At 42.2% G+C, this 22,979-nt stretch overlaps 1 protein-coding gene across 3 annotated transcripts; it reads left to right on the forward strand.

Moving 5' to 3' along the window:
- The first annotated feature begins 1,056 nt into the window (after positions 1–1,056).
- Positions 1,057–22,766, forward strand: eps8l2 (EPS8 like 2). Of its 3 annotated transcripts, none has more exons than XM_041938889.1 (21): positions 1,057–1,269; positions 4,757–4,807; positions 5,277–5,332; positions 10,588–10,652; positions 12,309–12,470; positions 13,411–13,560; positions 14,410–14,489; positions 14,670–14,770; positions 14,901–14,965; positions 15,075–15,201; positions 16,385–16,473; positions 16,571–16,645; positions 17,737–17,885; positions 18,066–18,240; positions 18,338–18,372; positions 18,460–18,565; positions 18,829–18,942; positions 19,846–19,921; positions 20,014–20,185; positions 20,857–20,989; positions 21,835–22,766. In XM_041938889.1, exons 2-21 carry the CDS (start codon positions 4,773–4,775, stop codon positions 21,910–21,912), a joined length of 2,043 nt encoding a protein of 680 aa, XP_041794823.1. In that variant the 5' UTR covers positions 1,057–1,269; positions 4,757–4,772; the 3' UTR covers positions 21,913–22,766. The 3 variants fall into 3 exon arrangements, with proteins under 3 accessions (XP_041794823.1, XP_041794824.1, XP_041794825.1); XM_041938890.1 differs by lacking the exon at positions 1,057–1,269 and adding an exon at positions 2,993–3,021; XM_041938891.1 differs by lacking the exon at positions 1,057–1,269 and adding an exon at positions 3,385–3,409.
- The last annotated feature ends 213 nt before the right edge of the window (positions 22,767–22,979 follow it).

Below are 22,979 nucleotides of genomic sequence, written 5' to 3' on the forward strand. Positions count from 1 at the left end.
TTCACCCTGTTGAATCCAGCTCGCTCAGACCAGAACACTACTTTGCTGCACCAAGTGAAAACCTGTGGAGATTAAATTATTCCACTATTTGACAAGGTTGAATATACAACTTATCATGCATTTGTGAATCATAAAAAGAAAATCTGAAATCTGTTTTTTTTTCTTTCCATTTAAGTGTTGGTAATGTCACTCAGTGCATCTCATATAAGGCTACTTTGGGGAACTTTTTGTTCTCAGCCTTGGTGTCAGGGTCCCAATACAGGTGTGAAATACTTCCAGTCTGAGAAGGAAAAACTGCCCCTAACTCAAGTTAGCTTTGACCCATTTGTAGGTCAAAGCTTGTGCTGTCACAAGTAGATAAAGCTTCATTCATTCATTATTCAAACCACACTTTCTACAGAATCCAGTAGATATTGAAACAAACTGCATGGCGACTATATAGCAGCATAATTCCAGCTGCTCAGTGCATGTTGTTGTTAGCTTCTAAATTTACTGCAGGTTACTGAGCCATATATACATATATATATTGGCACATTCCATTTTCATTGGTATATTTTATTGTCCACTGGTAAATTTTATTCTGTTGGTACATTTCACTGTGTATATTTTATTCTGCTTGTATATTTTATTCTGTTGCACATTTCACTTCCATATTTTATTGTTTATTGTTTAGTATATTTTATTGCCTTAGTCTATTTTCATTCTGTTATATTTTTAATTGCTTTTTCAAATATTTTTACTGCATGTTTATTTAATTTTATTGTAGTTATCTTAATTTTATTCTTTCTAATCTTCTTATCTTTCTTCTATCTGTTCCTAACATGGGGGTTGCAATGAAAATTTCATTGACATGTTCAATGACAATAAAGACTCTTGAATCTTGAATCTTGAATCAGATGAGTGAGGTGCATCCAAACTCTCAGCATGGAACCTTAACTTTAAAATCGGGTGCGAAAAGCTCGACCCACCCCCAGTGAGGTGTCCGCGGAGCTCCTCCCCTGCCGGATTGAGTTACCTACGGGCTCACCTATTGCTCACCTGCGGTACCTCCTCAGCGAAGCCCTGAACGTCTCTGTGCTGGACGACAACTGTTGAAGTTTACAGCCTCGGATTTCAGCTGTTTCACCTCAAAACAAGCAGGCTTCGAGCACCGACGTGGGTTCGTCGTCCTGACCGGCTGCAGGCTGTGATGGCAGGCTGACACCTCAGGCACCGTCTCGACCACGTTTGTCACCTTGAGCATCCCGTCCGGAAAAAAACAACAACACTGTGAGTTTCATGTTTTCTTTTGTGTTGTTTCCTTCTTTTTTGTCTTCACAGCGAGCACAGACTCACAGGGAACCTAGTACAACTTGACAAATCCCTCCAGGTGCGCTGAGGGACTGCTCTGCAGCTCTCCATCCATTAAATGGTCTTATGGTTGTTAAACCTGATATGAGCTCTTTTATGAATTGGTTTAAAGTTTAGATTGGTTTCATGTCTTGTTAATAGTGAGTATTTATTATTGCTGTTTTATTGAGTTATTATGTTTATTTAAGGGTCCCCATTAGAGCCACATGGATGTGCCTCCAGTCCTCCAGTTATAATCATAACACAGACATACAACAAGTGATAAGTGAAATGTCTCCTAATACATATTTATTGTCAGCACATAATTAATGTTTATGCAGTGATATTGATACTTGCTGGAATAATTGCTCCTGAAGATGTGCAGCATTTAATCCATGGAGCAAGTCACACACTGCAATTGGATTCTGTCAGACTGACGTCCTGCTGGATTCAAGTTGCAAGAGAGCAGAAAACCACATGTTGGGACCATGCATTTAAATGTGATGTCACCCACAATTACAGCGTTTAGCTGAGAGGAGCGTGCTTTCATTTGGGGTCAACGTGAATAACCTCACGACATGCGGCACAGTAGCAACCAAAAGAGAAACACTGATTGCTAATAGTGAGAATCAGTGTTTTTGGCAGGCTGAGGTTGGTGTTCTCCGCGTGTTTGTAGGGTTATTTACTATGTGAACTAATAGGGATCGTGCCAGTGAAATCTGACCTGATTTTGTCTTGTGTCAGTTCTCTGTGAGCCTGATTCAGAGACACATGGTGCACCTGTATACCCAGAATACACCTGTAACACCAGATAACAGCGTAGTGTGAGTCAGCCAGATGGTGGCATGGCTTGACATGCATTAAATCAGATAGCTGTTATCTCTTACAAAATGCTTAATCAGGAGAATGGAGCAAAGTCCAGACTGCGCATATCCGAGCAGGCTTTTATTCCCTTTCAGACACATTACAAGGTGCCAGCTGTATTTTCTAATTTTACAGCGTGACAATGTCAAAAAGTGTCATTTCTGTTGTAATTAGACTGATGTGACCTCATGTGAACACGTGTTTTGTCATATTGAAGGAAGAATGAATGAGAATGAGATTGCTGACATCACGGCACACTTTTATTATCAGGCTCAAGTTGTTGTTTGTTTAAGCTTCAGGTGTGTTATGGGGTGTGTGTTCGCATAGTTGTTCAGCTGTTTTTAGGGGGAACAAACGCTGAGTGCTGAGTTATGATGCTGTGGCATTAAATGTGTTTCAGACTTTAGCTGCTAAAAATCTGTTCTTTTGTTTACACTTGGTCGTAAAGTCAGACTGTTGTCAGGCAAAACAGCACCTGACAGATTTTGTACCTGTTTGATGAGGATCTCAGGGCTTCTTGTGTGTGTGTTTTTTTTTTAATTTTAAGCACATTTCCCTCCAAAATGAGACAGAACATAAGAATAAGAATCACTGTAGACCACATGACTGACACCACAAGTTTAAAATATGACACTCTATAAGGGAGGGCTCAGCCACGCCAGGCCTCTTTGTTACTGTCATCGCTCTCAAATGATTGACTGTCGCGGAAAGCTGTATGACAACACTTGTCTAACCTCATTCCATTAAAATGAAAATCAAAAGAGAGTGACATTATCAGTCATTTTCAGAGAGGGCGCAAGCAGATATGAGACGTACTCAACTTTAAAGGTAAGCCCAAGAAAAGCGTCCTGCACTCTTTGCTTCTATTTTTGTGTAATTGTTGTCCTAATGCCGTGTAATTACCTGCGAATAAGAGCTTGTCATTATTGAACAATAAGAACCTTAGGCTGGGTGGAGGAGAGGTGTGCAGAGGGCCTCTCGCCATGAGGTCGACAACACATGACACCCAGCCCGTTCTGCTTCAGCTTCGTCTCCCTACTGAAACCTGGCGGAGGACCAAGGCTGAGAACAATAGCGTAGAGAGAAGGCGACCAGAGAGATAAGGGCAGAGAGAGGAAGTCTACCTTTTGTGCACACTTGACTTGCTTAAGTAATGCAACTAGTTTTCTTTGTTCATTTCTCAGTCAGACTTTGTTGTGGACGCTGCCTGTTGGAGGTGTGTATCTGAACAGAATCATTCTTTGTCTGCAGGAACACAGCGACATTAAGTTTAGCTGTGAGAGTTGTTGTGATTCAGCCGTGCTTTGCTGCAGAAGATTTCAGCAGATTATCTGTTGAGTGCGATCGCTGTATGCTTATGATCTGCTGCGAGATAAGCCGGAGCGACTACACCTGTTAACTGTTGTGTATTTACCTTGTGCATGTGTAGTTTACCGCTGCTCATTAGGCAAGTGCAGCTCTGTAATTGAGAGAGGAAGGCATGTCATGAGGAAATGTCTGTCTCACCATGCTGTTGATGATACTGAAATGTTCGTAGCTATTGTGTGAAGCACGTCCAGTGCCACAACGTGACACGAGATCAGTGTCGTACCTTAGTAAGGTCAGTGTGTTATCTTAGGTTGGATTGTTCTTGCAGAACACCTAAAATGCTTGCTGGTGACACCGTATCCAGACCTCTCGCCACCAATTAATAATACAACCTGAATGGCTGGCAAAGTGATACATGGCTCCTTGGCGTCTAGAAGCCACAGAAGGAAAAAGATGACTGTCATATCCATTGTTAAATACCATTTATTTAACCCATTGGCTTATAAATGCTTATCACTGGCTATATATAATGCGGTGATAAAATCCATTAATAATCATAAAACCAAGCCCACTGTTGTGTAACATCTCATTAGGGTTACTAGGTGTTTAGCCATAGTAGGATGTAGGTCTGTATATATTACATAACCTCATCAGTACATGCCATGACTGACAAATAGGAGTCTCTGGGCCCAAAGGGAAAGGTGTGGGAGAGTTTGGTTCTCTCATGTCCTGCCCCTGTTAACCTCTCAGATTTAGATGTAGCACCCTGTTACACATTGGTTTGTCCCTTTTTTTTTTGGCCATCCTAATTATTAAATAGTAGTGTGGCTGGGTGTAAAACCCAATCACATTAATTAATTGTAGATATAGACATCAGCAGCGTGGATCTAATTACATAGTGCATATCAACCTGCTGTCTGCCTTTGTCTCAGATCAACCCCCCAACTGCCAGCAGTACAGGCCCGACACCTGGCCCTGCACAGTCGAAGAACAGCCTGTTACATTGACTGCAACTTAACTTTGCATACCATACCTACAACCTTAATGAGGTACCTATAGCTTTTTAGTCTTTAACACCATGGACAGCGTATGAGAGCTCATCAAAGCATCAAACCTGCTGCAGCAGGTATTTAAAACGTCCTTTTTAGATGAATAATGCATGTTTGTTTGAGTGGTTTTCACTCCACCACCAGCCGCTGGCGTCTCTTTCATTAGCACCGACTCCCTTTCTCTGATTGTCGTCTTCTTTCTTCAGGTTGATGCCGTAAATCATGAGTGCCCTGGAACCTCAGTCGAGGCAAGCCAAGTGAGTGTCGCACACATTCCTGCTTTCCCCTCGCACATTTACCTTCCTGCGTGAATCACGTGATGCAGAGTTACTGTCGCACAGGCAACACAGAATCACTAACCCAGTATGCAGAAGGTGGTGTGGGTCAGGGACCTCGGGCACAGAGCGGCTCTGTTGAGGATTGTTTGCTTTGCATGGGTTCCTGGCTCTAGCCTCCCTCCGTGTCCCACAACCCTTCGCTCCCTTCCCCCTCTCACCCTGTTCCACTCTCCCTCTCTCTCCCTGGCTGGTCCATATGCTCAGAATCTCAGGCTAATCTCTTCTAGTGCTTTCCAGTCTGCTCTCCGTATATCGCTCCTAGTTTGTGGGCTTGCGTTCATGAGAAGTTTGGGAGTTTCAGAGGGTTTGTGACGCTGACGTCCAGAGGTGCAGGGGAGAAGATGAAGGGCATGCAGCGTAACCCCGTCTCCTCTTCTTGTCATTGCAGTGGAGTGGCAGATAGTGGGAAGTTGGACAGCAAGATGAGCGCCAAGGCCCTCTACGGTAAGTGTCTGAATGAAAGGAGTAGTTTGTTGTTGGCTTGGTTCAAGACTTTGCCTTTACATGCCCTTCACATATAATTACACCTGCCGTTATTTCCTTGGCATGAGCCACTGCACACTGTTTACAGCTTCCAACTTGTAATTTAGGAAATTGAACACTCTTACTTGTCAAGGAATACTTTGATGAAAGCATGCTCACTGGTATTCATTATGCATTATTATTATTTGTGTTCTTGCCCTATTGTCAAAAAACAAAATCTTGATTTATCCAATTTATATTTATTACATGTGTAGCCAGAGCCTGATTGTTGTTTTCCATTGTTGCGGTCCATAAACTATTTAAAACACATAGATGAACCACACTGTTGCACTGTGTGACATGTTACTTCATTATGATGAACAAAGGCACTGTAGTTTATTTTGAGTGAGTCCCACATACACCGTCCTGCTGCAGTGAATTCTCTCCAGTGCACGAAATGTGTATTAATGCGCAGCTGAAAATAGTCCTTCAGTAGGAACAAATCACAGATGGAATACAGTATACAACGCCAGCTTTATAATTTGATATCTCTCTCAATCTAAGACGTCGAGGTGTGTGGTTCAGCGCTGTAACTGACTCATATCAGGACAATAATCAATTTGCTATGCAAATGTAGAGGAAATCCAGCACTCTCACTCTGCTGCATGTTGCTGCACAGCCTCGCTGATCTATCACAGTCCTCGCTCCAGAACACACACATCGTGATAAGAGGGGGCCAAGGTCCTGCAGAGGGGCCCCGTCGTGCTCAGGCTGCTGACGCCTCTGTCAGACACTGAGGGACATGGCAGGGAGGCTGGGCTCCTGAAGGGAACATGAGTTTCCAGCTCTGTGCCGGGCCTACACGGCATGCTGGGATTTTTGTTGGATGCATCAGGCTTTTTGTTGTGTGCCTGCACTTTGTGGTCATGTTGTGCGATGTATATTTATGTTGCATGACTTTCTAGTCTTTAGTGCAAACTTTCAACTGAAGGATATGTTTGTGTGTAGGGCTCCATTTATATATGCCGGGCTGGATCACTGATCTTCCATGACTGAGGTGAACCTCAGTAATACAGTTATGACATGACATGACATTTCAGCCACGGCATACTTGCACTTGGGTGTGTGTCTGTGACTGAAATATGCTGTGTTATATTAGCAGGGAGTTCAGGGTGTGCCTGTTTTTAATGTGTGGTTGGAACAGGGCGGGGATACCCATGTCCTGCAGGTGAATAAAAGGCGCATTGAAAAGTGGAAAGGAAGAGGCGGACTTGCGTTCACATCAGGTCCTCCCTGAGCTGCCTCAGACATTAGCTCACTGGTCCCTGCTGGCGCCTCCTTCCACACTGGCAACATAGAGGAACATTGTACAACATGCCATAGGAAAAGATAGAAACCTACACCCAGGTATGACAGGACAACCTGCTCTCATGCTTCGCTGCACTGTTCCCAATTTAGAATGGCTTCAAATGACAGATGATGGTATTGAGGGGATGCAAGATGTTCCCAAACCATCTGACTGTGCACCTCGTTGTCTGTGAAATATTTCTGTGCCGCAAGTCATCCAAATATCCACGGGTCGCACCCGCTCCTGTGATCTCTGTGAAATATCCCACTGTATGTGTGACGAGGCTGTGCTGTTTTTCGTTGGCACGCCTCACCTTGTGAGGCAGATGGTCACCACTACCTTCTCACTGCAGGACGGCAGCGGCATGCCTGTCCTCCTGAACCAGAGAGGCAAGAGAGCATTGTGCACCATCCACAACAACAAGGCATATTTGGATTGATACGTTAAGGACTGTAGCTGGCTACTTGCTGAATAAACATGCAGCAAAAGTCCAAGCTCAATCTCTCGTATGCAAAACCCCTCGTTATCCACACAGTGCAGGGCAGCCCACAAGTGATGCAAATGACGCGCAGGCCCTCCGGCCTGATCTGTTATCAGCACCTTTTAGGCAGAGCAGAGAGGTGCCACATCAGGCTCATCTTCCCTGGACTTCAGAGCATCCAGCAGCTTGCTTGAGTTTGAGGAGCATGTCCCTGTCAGGTAAATTGTGTTCGGGCTGAGAGAGCAAATCAGCAGCTGGAAATTCAAACTGAAAGACTTTGATTTTGTTCTGCTCTGTTGTTTCTTTTGAATGTCTGCTTATGTATGCAGTTCAGTTTATTGTCTGCCATAGATCCACTACTTCATTTCTGTCAGTCTGCCTTGTTTATGCAGTTCCACGCGTGTCTATTTGTCGTAAAGCAGTCTTATCAGTGGCCGAACTTAACAAAATAATGGTACATGTTTGTTCTCTTACTGTTCTCGATAAAAGAAATGCTCAGTGTAAACCTGTATTCATTTGTTTGACGTTATTGACTCTGTGGTGAATCAGGCCGTGAGCTGTGGTTTTGTGATAACCTCCGAGGACATGTGGCCAAGTCTTTGTCGACAGCACAGTGTCCGACAGGTAGCCTGCAGTTAGAAACAGGAGAAAATTCAGGTGTGAGCTTGTGCCAACACAATCACTCACTGAGTGATGTGGGTGGTTGGATTCATTCAGCCTTTTGATGGTGCAATACAGGCTTTTATTCTTTTACTGATCAGTCTAAATTTGAAAAAATTGGCTCAAATTCAAACAGTTTCGTGACACTGTATGAAAAAAATTTGATCATGGATTCGGGTTGAGTCGGGTTAAATATCACTATTCAATGGGCAGCTATTAGGAAGGTCAGATTGTCTGATTGATCTGGATTGGTTTGATGATCTGCCAAGCAGCCATGTTCATCACTGGTCACTGACTCTGGAGAGCCCTGAGGATCTGCCCATCTGCCTGCTAAGTGGCTCTTATTGCAAGCTGTCACAGCGCTGTGAATTGATTGGCATAAATGTCAGCCATTAATAAGACATGGGGCGAGCTCCACTTTCAGAACGACACCTGACGCTTGTGTTTGGCCTGTGGGGAGCCGAGCAGGAAGGGATCAGCAGAGAGGAAACGGCAGAAACAGGAAAGGCGCGTGCTTGCGTCATTTGGATGGCGGTTGCATAGATATGAGAATAGAGTCAAAGCTCTGTCAAAGACGTTTACATCACAACCAACCATCGAAAACAGGATATCAAACATGAGAGTGCACTTTAGCATTTTATTAAGTGTTAAGCAAACAGCACGGTTTTTGTGTCACATTCACCATAAAGCAAATTGCGACTGAATGTCTGTACGAAGGGAAAGCAGGTGTGGCATCAACATGTTGACTCTACTGGGTGGGGGACAGAAAGAGATCTGATATGAGGACTGGCAGTGGAGTTGATAGCAACATGCTCTCATTTAACCGTAATTGTTACCTGCAGACTATTCACCTGGTAAATAGGTCAGTGAGCACACTGGCACACTCATTCAACATTAGCCAGTTCAAAGACAAATGGTCCAGCCAACAGCACACGCAATCCTGTCAACAGTGTCGTCTTGACAATGGAATTTCACTAAGTGAGCTCCGGTGTTCATGAATGTCATTCAGACTTTTAACAGGTCACCACATTTGAACTTTATTGGTCTAAATCATTTTTTGATATCTCAAGGTAGTTTTGAAATTGTAATGCGTTCTTAAATCTTTCTCAAACTTTAAAGTAGCTATGATCAATATTTTTAGAATATCAGTGGGATAAATGACAGTGTGAACAGAGTGTGTCTCCAGGTAGATTTGTATCCACTTGTTTTTTGTAACAGTTCTGTCCATTACGCCGCCAGCTGCTGTGATTATTGTCTCACCTTAAATCCTACCTCCACAGTGTCGTCTGACATGCGGTGTGTCCACTCAATTAACTGTGCACCTGTTACCTCCCTTCAATGTTAACATCTTCCCCACACAGTGATCAACTTACATAACTGTTTTCTTTGAGTTGTCAGCAATAAAACTTAATATAAATATAAGCAGCAGCATACCATATACGTTATGCTTCAGTGTTTGATTATATAATACAGTTTGCATAAAGTGTTAACCATTGCCTTTTTATATTACTGTTGTTCACGATTAAAAACAACTACTTAAAGCCTCCTTAACCAATGTTTTTGCTATAACAGTGTATCAAAAGTGAACACAATGTGAAAGTGGTGGCTCATAGTGGTGAAGCTGCAGAGAAATATGACCTGAATCTGCAGCTCCCCTCAGCTTTACAGAGCTGTTCAGTGATTTTCAGGTCATGGTTTTACTGTTTTGGTTCACTTTCATAGTGTCTTTTAGCTGCAGTACCAAACAGTCACAGAGTCTAGCTGGTGAACACAGTGGAGCATTTAGCGACTAAAGAGCCAGATATTTCTGTCGGGAGTTGGTAGAGACAAAAAACAGAGCAAAGAAAGTGAGTGAATATTGGACTTACATTAACCAGGTCACCTGGTACATAACTCCAAATGAATGATGGTGTTGCTCAATAACTGCTGGGTGTGTCAGAAGTACACCTAATCAATTTCATAGTCCATGATTTGCTTATGGTATCATACAATGAAATTATAATCGCAGGTTTAAAGTCTGCATCAAATCGAAAATGTGTTGGCCTTTTTTGCTAAAGGGAAAGTTCTTCCATGCTCACTTTAAATTTGAGAGGTCATGAAGAGGCAATCATGATGTTTTAATCACAGTGAGGCCAATCAGGGTCCAGTATGCAACCTGCACAGAAACTTGAAGCCTCCAATGTGTACACACTGAGAATCGACTTTTCAGGAATTATCTTTACTGAGTTTTGACCTACTAGAAGTTTACACCTGTCGATTTATAATAGCGTGCCAGAGATGAGGAAGTGAGCATGTCGCTGTCGAGAAGTAGCGTCACTGATCTTTGACTCGCAATAAATGACTCCTTGCTTCTAATTGGTCCAGATGGAGCAACACTTTCGGACACAAAATTATACTAAAATATGGAATATTTAAATATTATAATATAAGTATAGTTTGACCATGATTACATTTCTTTCAGAGAAAAGCTCCTGTAGCTTTTACTGCACTGTAGTAAAATATACTGTCATATACCCCACGAAACAGAAGTACGTGTGCTTGTCACTTCCTTATTGCCCTGTTGGTCTTCTCAGCTTACATATTAGTGTTTCAGTTCGTCTGTTCCCTCTGTTGAAGCATGTGGTCTTCAGGTCTGTGTCACTGCTGGCGTTTTGTGTAGTAGGATAAACAGTAAGATCACTGGCAGGACTTGGTGGTTTCTTAGTTTCTCACTTTTGATTTCACAATATTGCTGTTTCTTATTAACAGAACAGAGGAAAAAATACTCCAACTCCAATTATATCATGCATGAGACGTCGCAGTACCATGTCGAGGTAAGATCTCTGTTTCTATATAAAATTAAAGTTGTGCGCTATAATTTTGACTGTTTGTGTATTTTAAAAAGTTTTCAACTGATATATAGAAAGCTTGTCAGACGATTTGAAACCCAGCCATTAGGTTAAAGATCATTTTAGTACCCACTTAAGTACTAAAAAAAGTTAATGGTTACTAGTTTCCTTTTACAGTAAAGCTCACTATGAATGATCCCAGACATTTGCAGTTTCCTGTGCATTGTACTGTGTATCATCATTTTATATTATTTTAATATATTATTTACTTTTCCACATAATTAAATGTATTACTATTGTTTTGTTTCTAATGCATGTGGTACCTGCTCAACTGCCTTGTCTATGAGGAGGTAAATAGATAGATAGCAAATTTTAAAATGTGCATAAAAACAAGAAATTCAAATGGAATGTGTAATAATTGGGGCATTCTGATAACCCTGTAGTTTTAAACCCCATAACCATTACATCCAGCTGATGACCTTCCTCTCTTTTTTTTCTCAGCGTTTCTTGTTATACTTTATTGTAAACTAATTATAAAAGAAAAGGCTTTAAAAAAGGAAAGGAAGTCTTATCTCTGGATTTACAATTTTAAAGAGGTCACGAACCTCCTGTGGAAAACAAGATAAAAGTAAGACCCTTTGCTGACCGTAAAGGTTATGGTATATATGTTAATCTCTTCATTATCATCTACGGGAATTTTGTCACAGTAAAGCAATCAGGCCTTTGATTACAGCAGTGGGGAGCTGTCATTGGGAGTCAGAGACGTGCGCCAGGTCATAGAAGGCATTGAACCATAACCCGTGTCCGTGCAGATAGGATTTCTGTAACTGCCTGCCCATTATCACACACCGGCAGGTAATCACAGATAACTGCCAGGCAGGCCTCAGTTGCATGCAGAGCTGTGGAAGCAGCAATATTACAGTTTTGATATTAATAAAACACAACAGTAGCTCACACGGATAATAACTCTGCCGACAAAACTCTGAAAGGATTGAGATAAATAAGTATTTTTGCTGTTACAGTTAAAGGAATAGTTGCTGAGGGTTAGATGAGAAGATTGGTACCAGTGTCATCCCCTTATGTTCAGTATGAAGGTGGAGCCAGTAACCAGTTAGCTTAGCTTAGCATGCAGACTGTAAACAAGGGGATTTCTCATTATTTGGCGATACTAAGTCATTTTGCAAATGTTTCTAACCATTTTTAATGTTTTTTATTTTTTTAAAACAAAGTTTAAAATGAAGTTATGGTTGTGGCTGTCTTTACACCGCTGTTTTTGTATGGATTAAACAAGGATATAATGTGTTAACAAAGCTTTAGACTTCATTGTATGTTGATTTTCTATCAGCTTCGGACAGCACCAGGCTGTTTCCCACAGTTTCCAGTCTTTTTGCTAAGCTAAGCTAATCGGCTGCTGGCTCCAGCTTCACATTGAATTTTTCTTTCTAATTCTCTGCAAGAAAGCATGTATATTTGCAGAAATGTCAATCTATTACTTTAATACAACCAGATGACTAGAAATAATTGACATTTCAATCCATCATCATCCTCAATCCTACCTTCCATACAGGTATTTATTTTAGTTTACATTGTCCCCACACAGCAAAAAAACCTTCATTTACCAACCCACTGTTCCCTCCTTAGCATCTCTCCACATTCATTATGGACAAGACAGAGTCCATTGCCACCGTGGACGATGCCATCAAGAAACTGGTCCTTCTAGACTCAAAAGACAAAATCTGGACCCAAGAGATGCTCCTGCAGGTCACTGACAAGGCGGTCAGGCTGCTGGACTGTGACACACAGGTACGGCTCCACATCTGTCTGCACATCATGCACAAAATCTAATTATGCTAACGTGCAACAAATGTAACATTTACAGTTATTATTTTGTGTGATCTACGGCATAAAGTATTCTTCAGAGGAAGTGTTTGAATTTGATTTGTGCTCAAAGACATGCAAAAGAAAGTAGACCAGACAAGTGTGTTTTTCCACTGGGAGTCACTGGGAGAACTGCTCATCCTGTGAAAACATAATGTCCTCTGTGATTTTGGAGAAACTTTGTCGAGTCTGGTTAAATTCAAGCAATATCGTCTGTATGACTTGCCAAACCAGCATTTTTAGAGTTAAATGTCAGGATGTCTCAGCTGTCAGTGGGACGATTTTGACTGTTCTTTCTTTAATCTGTCTGTCGCAAGTCCCCAAAATTTATGGAAGTGTATTACTGAAGTGCTCAGGTGCCTCTGTAAGTTTTAATTTAATGTGGTATAGTTAAATAAAGTTATATACTTTACTATAATATACTTTTTACTGAAAATTTATCTTTTACATACGTATCATAATGGCCTACAGGATTATGACTGTGTCCATTCGCCCAATGGAGTAGTTTGACATTTTAGGGAATTCGCTTTTATTTGCTTTTTCTTTTTTGAGAATTGTTTCCACGCTTGTGTCTGAAAGCTACAACCACCAGTCACTTCCCTTAGCTTAGCATAAAGACTGGAGGCAGGGGGAAATGGGTAGCCTGGCTTTGTCAAACTATAGCAAAATCACACACAACTCTGTTGGACAGAGCCGGGCTAGCTGTTTGCATGCTTACAGTCTTTCTGCTAAGCTAAGCTAGCCAGTCACTACATGTTCTCCCCTAACTTTTGGAAGATATTTGTTGTATCTTACTGAGGACTTCGCCTGCTCAGATTGCATCTTGCTACTTCTCTCTAACCGTTCCTCTGTTGTGCTCCTGCAGGAGGAGCTGGAGAACTTCCCTCTCTCCACCATCCACCTGTGTCAGACGGTCCTGAATCAGACGCGTTACCCCTCCGTGCTGCTGCTGGTGTGTCAGGACAAGGAGCAGCACAGACCCGACATCCACTTCTTCCACTGTGACGAGGTGGAGGTGAGTCTCAGAGCGAATGTGGCCGGCTCGGCTCACTTTTTATTATGTTTTATTGTATGTGTGCGGTCAGCTTTGTGTGTCGTGGCGGTCATAAATCCAAGCTGCTGTTATTGGATTTCACTGCCGTTTGTGTGCTTGTGTGTAGCTTTTTCCTTTTTTTTGCTTGGGGGAAGATCTGTAATACTGTAACATTCTGTAAAACAGCATCTGTTTACAATTCAGAAATACTACCAGTAAGTTCAAAGAAAGCTTACAAGAAGCTGACAGTCCTAATAATTTGGCATTGATGACAGTTGGAGTATGAATGACAGCTGGGAGAAATGCTGAAATGAGTTTATGATACATTGATGTACACAATGATGTACATAAATTGGATTTATTTCACACAAGCATCCCAGGTCAATACAAACAAACAAATGGACAAACTAAAACAACATTAAATTGTCAACGCAAAGCCTGTTTGTAGGTTTAAAAACGTTCACAATGCTAATGTCTAATGTCTGCAGGAATCGATTATAAGTAACTCAATGCATTTGGTTGAAAATTTGCAATCCTAGTAATAGAATATCAGGAGGAGGAAATAAACAAATTGTCACTGTGCCTGCTAATAGCATTCCTATTCAAATAGACCTTTAATATAAGTCGAATCCATCTTGAGGTGGATTTTATCGTCAGTTTAAAATGAGATATTAGTGAAGACATTCAGCATTCAGTTTTACATGGTAATATTGCAGTAGGGTCTGAGGCAATGGAAGGTGGAGGCAGGAACGTTTCACTACGGTGTCAACTGTGAATCTGTATAAACGTGTGTTGAGTTTGAGTCTGTGTGTCTCACCTCACTTTCCCCAGGCTGAGATGGTTCATGCAGATGTAGACAGTGCCATTGGAGACAACAAGCACGGGAAGAAAATGAGGCTTCAGACTCTGAAGTGAGAGCAGTGCTGGAGCAGATACACACACACACACACACACACACACACACACACAAACACACAGATGTTATTGCAGTCAAATACTTATTGAAGAAAGTGACAATGACCTGCAATTGCTAGTGAGCTAACTTCAGGTTAGGGTGCTGAAGGTTTCAATGCCTCCTCCTCTCCCTCCAGGGTGAACCAGGAGAAAATGAAACGTCACAGAGAAACAATCCTCCCCCCCCAGGCCCCCTCATCGGCTGCAAAGGGACGAGTGGCAGCCCTGAACACGCTAGGTGAGGATACACTCGCAAAAGATGGGACTTTTTATCACATTTTATTCAAAACTATGTTCTTACAGTAGCTGCGTTCCCATCAGTGTGTTTTTGGTTTTCACCACTTGAGTGTTTTTGTGTTTGGATGTAGAAAGACAAGCCTCTGGTGAGGCAGAGTCACCTGAAAAGCTGGCCCAGCGCATTGAGAAGGATGTGGTGAGCGTTTTTCATCCACAGTGGCACCTGTCATTACACTGCACAGCTCCTTTCACCGTCTCATAACGCTACGTGCGCTTCGCTAAACCTCTGGATTTGTCTCCCTCAGCAAATCCTCAACTGCACCCTGGACGACATAGAGATCTTTGTGTCGCGGCTGCAAAAGGCAGCGGAGGCCTTTTCTCAGCTCAACCATCGCAACAAGAGTAAGAAGAATAAGAAGAAAGGACCAGCAGGTCTGTCTCCCTTTCTTCTGATGTGGTGGAACAAATGCAGTGACAATATGGTCATATTGCTCACGTTATCCATGTTTGTGTCTTTTTGTGTCCTGTGACCCGGGACTCTCCTCCAGTGGTGCATGTGTGGTAGTAGAGGCCAGTTTGGGTTTGTCTTAAGTAACACAGAGCTCATTACTCAATCATCATTGCTGATGTGATATTATTACTTAGTCACATCCTCTGAGTGCTGATCTGGTGTATTTCTCTAATGTTACACCCACAGAATTTTTTAGTCATTATTATGAGTCTGAAAAACAGTGTTATTGATGTGGTTTTGCCTGATGAAGTCAAAATGGGCCAAAAATCAGTGTAACTGTGCCTGGAGGCTGGGACAAGAAGCAGAATAAATGAGTTCAAACTATTTGGATATTTAAGGAGATTAAAACAGGAGGTGTCAGTCGATCAATTAATGGGCCAAAAGTATATTAGCAGTTGTTTTCTCTAATCATGACTGTGCAAAGTAATAATATTACTGTAAAATGTTGCTGAGTAATGTTTTAACACACCTCGTTCCCTGTGCAGCGACATACACTGCACATGTGACTGACTGTGTCAGGGGCAAACACACACACACACACACACTGAGTGTAGTTTTCCACACTTCATTTGGTAATAGCAAAGTAAAAGTAGCACAAACGTGTGTTGCCCCTGACTACAGAGACAGATGTGCTGAAAGTGAGTAATTCTCTATGTAGAGAATCAGTTTCTCAACTTTGGTCAGAATCCCATTCGGGGTCACATGTCGATCAAATGATTTGAAGACTGGTGTATTGATTGCAATGTTTTTAAAATATATTTCTAATTTAAAAATCTAAAGGAACATCATACTCAAATCTACGTTATAGAACTCTGACTTCTGGGGTTGTGAGAATTTTGAGTTGAGAAACCCTGATGTAGCACATTTGTCTTGTACTCTTTGGCCAAGGTGAACTTCAGCTGTGAAGCTGTTTATTAACTAACCACGATTGTAATGCTAACCTTTATTTTCACTGGAGACATGAGTTGTAAGCTTCAGTGGAGGTGAAAACCATCATTTGGGTTTAAGAAGCCTGGCCAGAGAGTGAAACCTGTGTCCTGTCTGGTAACTGGCCTGGTAATTCTGGAGCCTGCGTGTGGTCATTGTTGCTCTGTTTGTTTACAGAGGGCATGCTGACCCTGCGAGCCAAGCCCCCCACCGAAGCAGAGTTCATTGATAGCCTGCAGAAAATGAAGCTGGCCTTCAACCTCTTGGTGAGATATCGCAGCTCCTAACCTCCCTTGCTCATCACATCCATTGTTTGTCCTTCGTCGCCTTCTGACTGTGTGTCTGTCGCTGCGCCCCCTGCAGGCCAAACTGAAGAAACACATACAGAATCCAAGCGCGTCTGAGCTGGTTCATTTCCTGTTCAGCCCACTGGAGCTGGTAAGAGCTATAAATCTGATGCTGATATGGATGGTGGCTGTCTTACAGGGGATGCCATCATCCTGAACACTTGGACGCCAACAGCATAAATCCATGTTACACTAACTACGTTCTCCATGTCATTGGATACGCTCAGTGTTGACTGAGCCCACATGCACATCTAACAGAAATTCACCAAGCCTCTTTTACTGCACAGATGAAAACAGTTGAGCATTTGCTTTGTTACCATTAGACATTTGTTTTGGCTTTTATGGCGCCACACCCACTGCTGTCTGCTAAACTCTCACCCGACTGGAGTGACGTGGCTTTCAGCTGTGACTCAGGTGAAGCCACGGTTGCATAATGTTGGTTTCCCAAGCCGCAGTGTTCGGCCACACCTTCAGTATTGCTGGATAGAAGATCACAGAGCTGTGATTAGGCCCTGCGCTGATATGGCGCGTTAACCTCTGGACATGTTAGATTTGCTTGATAGGATCGAGATAACGCCAGGGCAATAATATTCAAAGTGGGGCCCCTGCGGTCATTAGCTGTTCACAACAATCAGGCCCAACCCACACAAGATTTCTGATGCAGTTAACTGACAGTATTTTATCCAGGATGCTGCTGCTGCTCATTTATTATTCATGCCGTCTATAAAACACTGTCGAATTTCATTTTTTCTGTGAATGCCTTGGCTGGATGTCAAACTGTTTTGAGGATTAGCCAAACGCGTCCAGAGCTTTGAAACAGGCAGTGAATGTTTGGTCAGATCTGTCATCCTGTTTAATTTCATGATTCAAATTAAGAAATTAGAAAATATGCTAGTTTTACTCAGTGTTCGTGTTTAGACGACATCAAGACTGATGCACTGGGCTTTTTTTTGTCATATTGTTGAATGAAAAAAAGAGTTTTGTAGGAAAACATTTTTATATTTTATGTAATTTATATATTCCTTAAGTCAAACAACATAATACAGGTATCATATTGCTACCAATATTGAAAAAATGTGAAATGATAAACATCTGCAGGTAATATGTAGATATAAAAGATATGAGTATTTTCTTCACAAAACCTAAAAACCAGCCAGTCAGTAAACTTGAATGCGTCCACAGGTGCTGCAGAGCTGTGGAAGTCCTGAATTGGTGCGTTCAGTAATCGCCCCTCACCTTTCCAAAGACGCTGTGGACTTCCTGCGAGGACACCTAACCCCCAAAGAGATGACCATCTTCGAGCTGCTGGGGGATGGATGGACCAAACCCAGGTGGATAAACAGCTACATTTATACAGCGCACACATACACACTCTCTGCTACCCTGCAAGGGGCTGCTCTGACCATCAGCAGCAACTGGACACAGGGGCGCACTATTACTGCCGCCTCCGTCTGTATGCATGTGTAGATGAAACTGACTTCCTCCTCCTTTTCCTCCTCCTCCTCTTGCAGAGCAGAGTGGCCTAGGGATCAGTGTGCTCCACCTTATTATCCAAAGTTTCGGAATGGCTGGGAGCCGCCGGTGGAGCTCTTCAGGACGGCCCCCTGGGAAACAGAGGGACCCACAGGGCCACTGCCTTCTCCCACCAGCCCCAATTACAAAAAACCAGCATCACCAGCTGATGAAGTATGAGTTTTGTTTGTGAGCCACCGGCTCTGAATGTACTGACCATTACAGGTCCAAACACCTGGAAATGTAACAATCCGTCTTTCTGTTTTTTCAGTTTTATGACAGACAGTCCCCAACCTCATCAAATGGGTAAGTAATTAAGTCCTTCACACACTTTGCTGTCTCTTTCACCCACAAAAACAAATCGTGATGAGAGGATACCATGTGTGTTAACAGGTCTTACGATGGGATGTCCAGCACTCGCAAATATGCCAAAATTCGCTACCACTTCGTAGCACGGAATGCCAACGAGCTGTCGGTGCTGCAGGATGAAATCCTCGAGGTAAAAAACCACTGATGCAAAGATTGAAACATAGTTTATAGACTTTTGAATAGAACTCAGATGTGCATTGAGGCAAACCCTGCAAACATCTCAGCTAAAGCCAAATGAGCTCATGTCCGCTGTGAACAAATTGTGAAAATGACAAGTCAGTGCCGTCGCTGAAGCTGTTTCAGCTGCCTCCCGCTCATGAGTGCATTCTACAAGACTTGAGTTTAATTACAGTTTTCAGTGCTGTGGAGTGAGGTGTGAAATGTGTCTCGCAGGTGATAGAGGATGACAAACAGTGGTGGAAACTACGGAATCGCAGCGGCCAGGCCGGCTACGTCCCATTTAACATCCTGGACGTGGTGAAGATAGACGACGCCGCCTACAAGCAGGTGACCCACTGTGCTGCACGTGCGGTGCATTAACCATACGTTCTTGCACCTGTGAGACTTTTCCGACAGCACTGATAAAAACTCATTTCTGAACCTGTTCTGATTTTTTTAGCGTTCCCAGGGATAATGTGATGACGTGGCAGAAAGTTTCCAGCATTTCCAGTGTAAAGACACCAGTTTGTCTGCTCAGCAGACCAGAATGCAATGCAGCCAAAGGACATGTTGTGTTTCGAATAGACTTGAATAGAATTTTTTTTCATCTTTCATTACACAATATGTGTCAGTATCACTTTCACTTGCTTCTCCCACATCCACAATCCCTTCTAAACTACACAAGCTCAGGCATGTTGTCAGGTGTCAGAATTAATTTTTGGATATGGAGGCAATGGCTAAGCGAAGATGGCTCAAGGTTTCTTCATCACTGCTTGTAGAAAAAATTGTTTTGTTGCTATTAATTGTTGTTTCTGAGTTAAGAGCACAAAAGAGGATTAGGACAGAAAGACATAACACAAATGTGACACAGTCGTATCATCTGAACACCAGTCTGAGACAGCTTTCTGTCTGCCCCCACACATTATGCTGCAGTATGTTCCCACCCTTACTGAAGGCTTACATTCCAAATGACATGCACTGCGTGTGTTCACATTGCATGCAGGTTCATCAACACCCTGCAGCAGCTACTGTGCTGCATGCAGTTGTTCTACCTGGTGTGAAATACTTTCACACACATTTTGCTTTTGGCTCCCAGGCAAAAATGCATTGGCCAGAATGAGATGAAAGACAAACCTGTTTTTGGAATAATACTGGCTGCAGTTGCTTTCTCATGATATGTCTTTGTGTCGGTGTCTCGTGTGTGTGTGTGTGTGTGTGTGTGTGCATGCGTGCGTGTGTGTGTGTGTGCAGCAAGGCTACAGAACGTCACCGTCTGGTTCTCTGAGCCATGGAGACAACTTCAGCAAGGGGAGGACCAAAGACAAATGTGAGTGAACACAAACACGTTTGTTGTTATCAAAAAAAGCAACTCTCACACGTTGCTCTGACGTCTGCTGCCGTCCTGTTTCTGTGCCGCAGTGATGGATGAGGTCAACAACGAGTTATTGATGATGATCACTGCTAATAAAAGCCAGCCGCCCGTCAGGAAGTTCCGCGTGGAGCGATCGACTGCCAGCCAAGTACCACTCACCTTCGACTCAAAGTCAGAGCAGGTGACCGAATGGCTCAGCTCGAAAGGTTTCTCAAAACCGTAAGTCACCCATGATGCTCATCGATGACCCTTCCTCCCCCATGAGGTTGTCATTTGTGATGTTGAGTGAAATATCTCAAATATTGGATAGATTGCCATGAAATTTGACACTGCAATGTTGATTGCCTGACTTTTCATCAACACTAACAAATTGTCATCAGCCTCAGCAGTTTAGTGCTAACAAGCTAAACTAAGATGGTGAATATGGTCAATATTCTGCTAAACATCAGCATGTTGCCACACAAATTTGCCTTTGTTTGTTTTTACAGTCTGTACAGCATACGACACCTTCTATCCTTAGACCCTGTAGATGTTAGCATTTAGCTCAAATAGCTTTAATGTTTGTTTAAAGATATTTTGATACTATGTGCGCAAAATCCTAAAAAAATTACTTGTGTTGATGTCTGGTGTGTTAAACAGCATTTTTATGTGTCATAGGGAAGAACAGCTGTGATTAATAACGATCAAACATGCTCAATATCAGGATGGACACACCCCAAATTAATCCAGTTAATTTTCTAAACATTTTCCTGCTCTAACATGTCGAAGTGCCACAAAGACTTCTACTTGGATCTACAGCATCAGTGCACTCGCTACTGGAAACAATGTAAAATTAAGAAATATAGTCAATTTATATGCAACAATAGGTCAATGTGTTGTCTTGTGTGCAGGACGGTTAACTGTTTGGGGATCCTGACTGGAGCCCAGCTGTTTTCCCTGAACAAAGAAGAACTGAAGGCGGTGTGTGGGGACGAAGGCGCTCGTGTCTACTGTCAGATCACCGTGCAGAAAGCACAACTGGAGGTCGGTCACACGCTCGAGTGAGCTTGCACGCCAACGGCTCGCACACCTGTGACAAACAAAGTTGTTTAATTCACGGTTAGACAGAAAGAAAAAGTTCAAAGGCACAAAAGGTGAGATATGATATGTGTACACATGTCAACTTTCAGTGTTTAAGTGGGAGTGCAAGTAATAACACTCAGGTATGTAAAGACTGGGGGCAGTTGTCAGAATGTTGTCAGCCTAGAAAGGGTAAAAACTCATAAAAAAAAAAAGAGATGAAGCGATAAGTGCTGACTCAGTAAAGCAGAGACGCTACAAAGAGAAATGTTTCGCCTCTTTTAGACCAAGATGGTTAAAGGTTGAAGTTGATGCTCCTCACTTGCTCTTTTATCTCCTGGTTTTCACGTTTGAGATGACAAGTTTTTAAAGAACTTTTACTTAATCTAGTTGTTTCCTTACTTTTTTGTGTATCCTTGTCCATTGTGCATATAGAGCTGATTATAGTAAAACCAATTATATAATATGGCCTGATAAAAACTATGTTAGTTTGTTGTCCCATCCACTGAAGACTGAAGGTGTTGATTTCGATTCATTGAAAACAGGAAATTATGATTCATGTCCTTTAATCCAAAGAACCTTGAAATCTGTTATATAGATAAGAAAACCAGTCTGTTGTCACTGATTGCTCAACTTTATGTCTTTACAGTGCAGGTACAGTGCAGGTCCTTAGTGTCTTCTGTTCCAGCTAACATCTTTTAATGGCAGTATTTTGAATAAGGAAAGGGGGGGGGGGAAGTAAAAATAAATAAATAAATAAATACACAGGGCAATAAATAAAGCTGAATCTTGTTGTCTTTCCTTCACAGAAGAGCAGCGGAGACTCAGAGCTGCAGGAGATCATGAAGCGGAGGCAGGAGAGGATCGACTCCGGCGGCAATGACTGAACCAGCGTGAACCCACCCAGACGCTTTCGGTCCCTCATCGCTCTCTAACTGCAGCAGCTTCTCAAATCAACCTACAAAACAACACACCCAAATGTTGTACACATTTTTATGTGCATATTTATTTTGTATGGCCTGATGTGTATGTTTTCAGGTGTTTTCTTTTCTAATTATGTTGCCTCTGTTTTCACTGACTAGATTTTGTTGTTGTATGAAAAGAGGAACATATGAATCTATGTACAGTTTTGTGTGTGCGTGCACGTGTGTATGCACAAGAAGCGTGCGGCGTACATACGTGTACGGGCAATGTGGTCGATGTTTGTGCTCATTGTCAATATTGCAGCTGTTTACTGAATAACTTGCTAGAGAAGTAGATCTTAGCTATTGCATATCTAAATCTGTGCCAGAATGTATGACACATTTTCTGATATACAGCCAATTATTTTCACATTACTGTTTACAGGTGTAATAAATAATAAAAGCGGCTCTCTGTTAGTCATCCCAGCAGGAGGACTGACAGATGCAGTCTCATCCTGGAGATCAGCAGTCGGTATTAATATGTTTATTGTTGCTGTTCATAATCAGACATTCTGCAAAGCTTCATAGAGGAACTGTCAATAACCCTGCATGAAGATATTGTTGATAATTGTGAGATGCTGTCATTTAATGTGTTTTCATGCAGCATATTTTGCAGTGCGACCTGCAGACACACGGGAATATTAAGGAATATATGAGAATTATGTTGTTCTGATATGAGTGATCAAATGAAGATTTTGAGAAAGCATTCAAGAGGGTTGTAAATATTACAGGGCACACTGTTTAAAAAGGATGTAATTAAAGAATACTAAAATAAATACAACTTGATAAATATTTGATATCACATCTTTTTTTGTGTGTGTGTGCGTTTGTGTGTGGATTAATAACACCAGAGGTGGAGAAACAGTCAAGAGAGTTTCTTTATTGTTTACTGTAAGAACAGAACAAGAGCTGTGAGTAAAGAAGGTCAACAGAGAAAATTAAATTAAGTGCAGAACATTTTAATCCTCAGTTAAACAGGATTTGTCATTGTT

This window comes from Chelmon rostratus, chromosome 6 (genome assembly GCF_017976325.1).
Source record: "Chelmon rostratus isolate fCheRos1 chromosome 6, fCheRos1.pri, whole genome shotgun sequence".
NCBI classification, from domain to species: Eukaryota; Metazoa; Chordata; class Actinopteri; order Chaetodontiformes; family Chaetodontidae; genus Chelmon; species Chelmon rostratus.